Here is a 7,857-nt window from a genome sequence, read left to right as displayed (position 1 = left end):
TGGGGTCAGAGTAATAACAGAGCTGAGTACCCCTGGGCGCCATCAACACTGGGGTCAGAGTAATAACAGAGCTGAGTACCTGGGCGCCATCAACACCGGGGTCAGTGTAATAACAGAGCTGAGTACCTGGGCGCCATCAACACTGGGGTCAGAGTAATAACAGAGCTGAGTACCTGGGCAGCATCAACACCGGGGTCAGAGTAATAACAGAGCTGGGTGCCTGGGCACCATCAACACCTGGGTCAGAGTAATAACTGTGCTGGCATCCTGGGCACCACCAACACTGGGGTCAGAGAAATAACAGTGCTGGCATCCTGGGCACCAGCAACACTGGGGTCAGACTAATAGCAGTGCTGGGGACCTGGACACCATCAACACTGGGGTCAGAGTAATAACAGTGCTGGGGACCTGGACACCATCAACACTGGGGTCAGACTAATAACAGAGCTGAGTACCTGGGCACTACCAACACTGGGGTCAGAGTAATAACAGAGCTGGTGTCCTGGGCACCATGAACACTGGGGTCAGAGTAATAACTGTGCAGGGGACCTGGGCACCACCAACACTGAGGTCAGAGTAATAACAGAGCATAGGTCTTGGGCACCACCAACACTGGGGTCAGACTAATAGCAGTGCTGGGGTCCTGGGCACCAACAACACTGGGGTCAGAGTAATAACAGAGCTGAGTACCTGGGCAGCATCAACACCGGGGTCAGAGTAATAACAGTGCTGGGGACCTGGGCGCCATCAACACTGGGGTCAGAGTAATAACAGAGCTGAGTACCTGGGCAGCATCAACACCGGGGTCAAAGTAATAACACTGCTGGGGACCTGGACACCATCAACACTGGGGTCAGTGTAATAACAGAGCTGAGTACCTGGGCAGCATCAACACCGGGGTCAGAGTAATAACACTGCTGGGGACCTGGGCACCAGCAACACTGGGGTCAGAGTAATAACTGTGATGGGGACCTGGGCACCAGCAACACTGGGGTCAGAGTAATAACAGTGCTGGGGACCTGGACACCAGCAACACCTGGGTCAGAATAATAAGAGAGCAGAGTACCTGGGCACAATCAACACCGGGGTCAGAGTAATAACTGTGATGGGGACCTGGACACCATCAACACTGGGGTCAGTGTAATAACAGAGCTTGGGTCCTGGGCACCATCAACACTGGGGTCAGAGTAATAACTGAGCTGAGTACCTGGGCACCATCAACACTGGATTCAGAGTAATAACAGAGCTGAGACTCCGACTCCGGTTACTCAACGCTCTGACCAATGAGGGTGGGTGTGAGTGAAGTCCCTTTCGGTCATGGCTGACCATGGGTTGCTACATCCTGCCAATGAAGGAAGGCGTGCCAAATGCCTTCTTCACCCACCCTGTATCTTGGTGACACCACTTTTTGAGGAACTATGTACCTGCACCTCTAGGTCTCTCTGAAAAAAATCAAATAGAATCGCTCTTCTTTTCAATCATTTAATTTGCAATGAACAAGGAAGGAAAAACGAGAGGCTCCTTCGGAACGAAAAGTTATGCAATGAACACGTAACACTCAACATCAAACAATGTCCAAAGTCAACAAAGGGTCAAATATCCTCCCATTCAAAACCTTTGAAAGATTAACACTCAAACAATGAAGTGATTGTGAAAGGTGATACCCTGATTAAAGTTCATCCAGGAATGGTGTGCTGGCGAGTCTGCCACAGACTGCCATCGACTTGGTTCCTGAAGCAAACTTCTCAGCCGCCTGTAAACACAGAACAAGGAAAGGTAGGGCCTGGATTTACAAAGCCCTTCATCAGAGATCCCCGGGTCAGGCAGCTCCAGATCACGGAGAAACCCACACACTCCCTTAGGGTCTCAGGTCACCTCGATTATCTCTGCAGCTGACAGCCTCTGCTCCTGAAGCACGGCCAATACTGGTTTTTGCTGAACTTACAAGTTTTTCGCAGGAAGCTGCCACAAACAGCACTCTGATATCAACCAAACGAACCATCAGTTTGTTGGTCGACTGGGGGGAGAAATGTTGCCCAGGACAATAGTGATTGTTGCTTTTTATTTCTTACAAATAGCGCCAGGGGATCGTTTAAACCTGCTCTACAGTCAGATGAGGCTTCAGCTTAATGTTCCATTAAAAGGATGACATCTTAGCGAGTTTTGAGAAGATTAGCTCAGGTTGAGGTTCTGGATGTAGGTTTGCTCACTGAGTTGGAAGGTTTGTTTCCAGAAATGTTTCGTCACCGTACTTGGTAGCATCTTCAGTGAGCCTCCCAAGGAAACACTGGTAGTATGGCCCACGTTTTATTTAAGTGTTTAGGTTTCCTTAGGTTGGTGACATCATTTCTTGTGGGTGATGTCATTTCCTTTTTATTTCGGGGTGGTAAATGGGATTCAACTCAATGTGTTTGTTGTTCGAGTTCCCGTAGGAATGCCATGCTTCTATCAACAAACACATTGACTTGGATCCCACTTACCACCCCCTGAGAAAAAGAACAGGAAATTACATCACCACAGGAAATGATGCCACCACAAGAAATGATGTCACCAACCCAAGGAATCCTAAACACCTAAATAAAAAGCGGGCTACACCGCCTGTGCTTCATCCGGAGGCTCACTGATGATGTTCCCTAGTATGGTGACGAAATGTCTGAAATCAAACCTTCCAGCTCAGCGAGCAAATCTACATCCAGGATTACATCTACTCACTGAAACATGGAATAGAATCCCTAAATACAGAAAGAGGCCGTTCTGCCCATTGAGTCTGCACTGACCCACCCCAGAGTATCCCACTCAGACCAAGCCCTCAACCCTATCTCCATAGCCCCAGATTTCCTCTGGCTAATCCACCTCGCCTGCACATCTCTGGGGCAATTTCCCACAGTCAATCCACTTGACCTGTACATCTTTCGGCTGTGAGAAGAAACTGGAGCATCTGGAGGAAACCCACGCAGACATAGTGAGGACATGCAAACTTCCCACAGATGCCAGCTGAGGCTGGAATTGAACCCGGCTCCCTGGCCCTGTGAGGCAGCAGTGCTAACACTGAGCCACCATGCCGCCCAGTCTACATTAACATCGGCATCATTGACATTTTGTACACAGATCCCTGGGGAGTAACTTGAACTCATAAGCTCTGGGAGGAAGTGAGGACTGCAGATGCTGGAGATCAGAATCGAGATCAGTGTGGCGCTGGAAAAGCACAGCAAGGTCAGGCAGCATCTGAGGAGCAGGAGAATTGATGTTTTGGGCAGGAGCCCCTCGATGAAAGGTTTGTGCTCAAAATGTCGACCCTCCTGCTCCTCGGATGCTGACTGACCTACCGTGCTTTTCCAGCACCACACTTTTGACTCATAAGCATCTGGGTCAAGGGTTGAACACGGCAGCCACTGAGCCACAACAAACCTTGTGAGTCTCTGGTCAATGACGCAAACTCAGTCTGGAAACTAATGCTGTGAAAGATCCCCTTGGCTTCTCCCCAAATTAGTTCACATGATGATGACAACAACTGACATCTTGTTTTTTAGATCAGATTCCCTACAGTGTGGAAACAGGCCCTTTGGCCCAACAAGTCCACACTGACCCTCCGAAGAGTAACCCACCCAGACCCATTTCCCTTTGACTAACGTACCTAACACAATGGGACAATTTAGCGTGGCCAATTCACCTGACCTGCACATCTTTGGACTGTGGGAGGAAACTGGAGCCACCCGGAGGAAACCGACGCAGACACGGGGAGAACGTGCAAACTCCACACAGACAGTCACCCGAGGCTGCAATCGAACCCGGGTGCCTGGTGCTGTGAGGCTGTAATGCTAACCACTGAGCCACTGTGCCATCCCAGATTTGCCTCATGGTCCATGAGAAACACTCAAAAGGCCTACACTAATGTCCCTGTCACAGTCTGCACTCACCTTTACCACATCCTTTTTACTAATCTCTTTGATCTGGTCGACAGCAGATATAGGTGAGATGTAAGTCCCAGTTGTGAGAATCTGTAATCCCATCTCCTCCAGTAAGGTGTCAAGTGTTTCCATTGCCATCAGATTGCGAGCAATCAACTGATTCCTGTGCAATGAGGGAGAAGGAAAAACAACAGATGGGAAATGTCATTCCCGCATTTCCAGAAGCAGAACCATTCACAATACAACCATCAATGACTTGGATGAGGGGATCAGAAGCAATATTTTCAAGGCTGCTCATGACACAAAGCTAGGTGGGTTATGAGAAGGAAGCAAGGAGACTCCGGGGTGAAAGCAGAACCGGTCTGTTTCTGATTTCCAGCACCCACCAGTTCTTCGGTTTTTAGTTTTGTTTCGACTTCAGGGAGATCTGGTCAAATTGAGCAAACACTTGCGGGACAGCATGGCTAAATGTGAAAATCGAATGAGCAGCATCTTCATTAATTGGCGATCTATTGGGAAGGGTCGATGTACAAGAGGGCGTCGTGTCCTTGTACACCAATCAATGACAGTAGACAGGGAGGTGCAGCAAGCAATGAGGAAGGCAATTGGTTTATTCACCTCCATTACAGTAGAGTTTGAGTTAATAGGGAGGTATGTCTTGCTGCAGTTATTCAGGGCTTTGGTGAAATGGTATTGGGTACAGTTTTGGCTCTCTCCCTCAGACAGAATACAGTTACCACAGAGGGAATGCAGTGGAGGGTCACTCGGCTGATACTGGGGATGCCCCACGAGGAGAGATTGGTTCGACTGGGCCTGTATTTACTAGAGCTTTGAAGGACGAGAGGAACTCTGATTGAAACGTATAAAATCTTAAGAGGGCCGGGCAGACTTGATGCAAGGAAGAGGCGTCCCCTAGTTGAGGGGAGTCTAGAACCAGGGGACCCCATCTCAGGATGTGGGGTTGGCCATTGAGGACTGAGATCAGGGAACAGTTCTTCATCCTGAAGGTGGTCAGCCTCACACAGGAGGCCAGGTCACTGAACATATTCAGGGAAAGTGGTGTGTATGGAACAGGGCAGCACGGTGGCTCAGTGGTTAACACTGCTGCCTCACAGCATCGGGGGCCCGGTTCAATCCCAGCCTCAGGCGACTGTCTGTGTGGAGCTTGCACATTCTCCCCATGTCTGCGTGGGTTTCCTCCAGGTGCTCCGGTTTCCTCTCACAGTCTAAAGATGTGCAGATTAGGGTGAGTTGGCCATGCTAAATTGCCCGTAGTGTTAGGTGCATTAGTCAGGGGGAAATGGGTCTGAATGGGTTACTCTTCAGAGGGTCGGTGTGGACTTGTTGGGCCGAAGGGCCTGTTTCCACACTGTAGGGAATCTAATCTGATCAAGCTGCCAGAGGAGGTGGTGGGGTCGGGTACAATTATGACATTTAAAATCATCTGGATGGGAACTTGAATAGGAAGGGATATGCCAGCAAATGGGACTAGGCCAGATTGGGAATCTGGTTAGCTGGGACAAGGTGGACCAAAGAGTCTGTTTCTGTGCTGTATGACTCAAAAGAGATTAAACATTTTCTGGATATTAAAGGCTTCAAGAGGTAAGGGTGGCAAGTAGGAATATTGAGGTAGAGGATCAGCCATGCTCCTATTAAACGAGAGGAGCACGTTCCAAGGGCTGATTGGTCTATGCCTCCTCTTAGTCTCCATGTAAACATTCCCTTGAGTTTCGAAAGGGTGCTGCAAACTGTGGCATCGAACCTTGCCTCAGACCCAGAGATCGGGTGTGGCGATTTAGTCTGGGTATCAGGGTGGACCCCCCAAGGATTGAGGATGGCTTGCTTCCACTCCAAAGCAGTGGCCTCTGAGATGACAACAAACTCTGCCCCCTGTCAGGCAAGTTGGTATTACAGGAGAGGGGTAGCTGGCGGGTTTGGACGTTTGTAGGATCCCTCCAAAGACCTCTCTCTGCACGGTGAAGCCTCTCAATGGGGTTGATGCCTTCCGGAAAGAGCTTTATCCATCTCGTTCAGTCACGAGCCAGGGCCTCCTATCAGTCGATGACCTCTTCAGGGAAGCTGGGCGCAAATCGCTGAGTTTCTTTTTTATTCATTTATTGGAGGTGGGCATCACCTGCTGGGCCAGTATTTATAGCTCGCCAGTTCCCTTTGAAGAAAGTGGTGGTGAGCTGCCTTCCTGAACTGTTGCTAATCTTGGGAATTCCAGGATTTTGACCCAGTGGCACTGAAGGAGCGGTGAAGTATTTCCTGGTTCAGGATGGTGAGGAGGGGAACTTGCAGGGGGTGGTGTTCCCATGTACCTGCTGCCCTTGTCGTTCTCGATGGAAGTGGTCGTGGGTTTTGGAAGGTGCTGTCGAAGGACCTTCTGTGAACTTCTGCAGCGCATCTTGTAGAGAGGTACCCACTGCTGCGACTGAGCTGGGATTAGACGCTTGTGGGTGCGCTGCCAATCGAGCGGGGGCTGCTTTGTCCTGGGTGGTGTCGAGCTCCTTGAGTGTTGTTGGGGCTGCCCCCATCCAGGCCAGTGGGGAGAGTGTTCAGTCACACTCCTGACCCGTGCCTTGTGGACGGTGGGCAGGATTTGGGGAGTCAGGAGGTGACTCTGATCTGAACTTGTAGCCACCGTGTTTATGTGACGCCAGTCCAGTTGAGTTTCTGGGACAAAGTGAGGACTGCAGATGCTGGAGATCAGAGTCGAGAGTGTGGTGCTGGGAAAGCACAGCAGGTCAGGCAGCATCCGAGGAGCAGGAGAATCAACGTTTCGGGCATAAGCCCTTCATCAAGAAGGTGGTGAAGGGCTTCCTGATGAAGGGCTTATGCCTGAAACTTCGATTCTCCTGCTCCTCGGATGCCGCCTGACCTGCTGTGCTTTCCCAGCACCACACTCTTGACAGTTGAGTTTCTGGTCAATGGTAACCCACAGGATGTTGATATTGGAGGATTCAGTGATGGTTACACAACTGTATGACCATTATCTGTTTGGGAATTTCCTGCTGTGACTGAGGTCATAGTCGTGACGTTGCTTTGGGAAATCTGATGTCAGGCAGATGATCAACATGTACCCCACCCCATGGAGATGGTTTCCCGTGATTAGCAGCTTAGTGTGAGAGAGGCGAGGGCGTGAGCAAGCAGGATTAGAGAGGACGCTGTTCCAAAACCAACTGTCTTCTCACTGCAATGGTGGAGGTCCCACGAGTGATACGTCTTCAGCGCTCCAAGGTCATTGTGATACCAAAGTAATAGCCTCATTAAGTTATGACAGAACGAGGTAGAGTGGGGGCAGGGCGGTGAAAAGACTCCACATTAACAGACAAAGGGATATTTGAGGCCGCAGATTTTGAGTTTTGCTGCAAAAGACAAATGCAAACCCTTTTTTAGGGGGTTTTTTCTCCTCGTGTCTCTTCGGGACAGAAACGAGAGAGTTGGGGGAGCGGTAGATTATGCTGCGTGAGGTGAAGGGGTTACTGATTGGTTCGTGAGCTGACTCTAGGCGTTGCCATGGAGACTGGAAATGATTGTTCACCCTACAACCCGACCCCCATTCCCCCAGACTCTCGTTGATTTTGAACATTTCCTGGACTTGTTCTTTGTGGTTTCAGAACACAGGTCTTGACCTTGGTCGTGGGTAAGTTGTTGGAGGGAATCCGGAGGGACAGGGTGTACATGTATGTGGAAAGGCAAGGACTGATTCGGGATAGTCAACATGGCTTTGTGCGTGGGAAATCATGTCTCATAAACTTGATTGAGTTTTATGAAGAAGTACCAAAGAGGATTGATGAGGGCAGAGCAGTAGATGTGATCTATATGGACTCCAGTAAGGCATTCGACAAGGTTCCCCATGGGAGACTGATTAGCAAGGTTAGATCTCATGGAATACAGGGAGAACTAGCCATTTGGATACAGAACTGGCTCAAAGGTAGAAGACAGA

At 49.8% G+C, this 7,857-nt stretch overlaps 1 protein-coding gene across 8 annotated transcripts in view; it reads right to left on the bottom strand.

The window, feature by feature from the left end:
• Positions 1-1,448: 1,448 nt before the first annotated feature.
• Positions 1,449-7,857, bottom strand: part of LOC122542283 (cytochrome b-c1 complex subunit 2, mitochondrial-like) — a 52,331-nt gene continuing 45,922 nt past the window's right edge. For 6 of the 8 annotated variants that reach the window (XM_043679862.1, XM_043679863.1, XM_043679861.1 and 3 more), the window contains 2 exons: positions 3,918-4,071; positions 1,449-1,753 (listed from right to left, as the gene is read on the bottom strand). In XM_043679862.1, coding sequence (XP_043535797.1) covers positions 1,670-1,753; positions 3,918-4,071 — 238 coding nt within the window. In that variant the 3' untranslated portion in view covers positions 1,449-1,669. Of the gene's footprint in view, positions 1,754-3,917; positions 4,072-7,857 lie in introns of those variants that run through there. The other 2 variants (XM_043679869.1, XM_043679867.1) reach the window with 2 other exon arrangements.

Source organism: Chiloscyllium plagiosum, chromosome 39 (assembly GCF_004010195.1).
Source record: "Chiloscyllium plagiosum isolate BGI_BamShark_2017 chromosome 39, ASM401019v2, whole genome shotgun sequence".
Lineage (NCBI taxonomy): Eukaryota > Metazoa > Chordata > Chondrichthyes > Orectolobiformes > Hemiscylliidae > Chiloscyllium > Chiloscyllium plagiosum.
The sequence above is the reverse complement of the archived record's forward strand: the minus strand, read 5'-3'. Positions and strand labels throughout refer to the sequence as shown.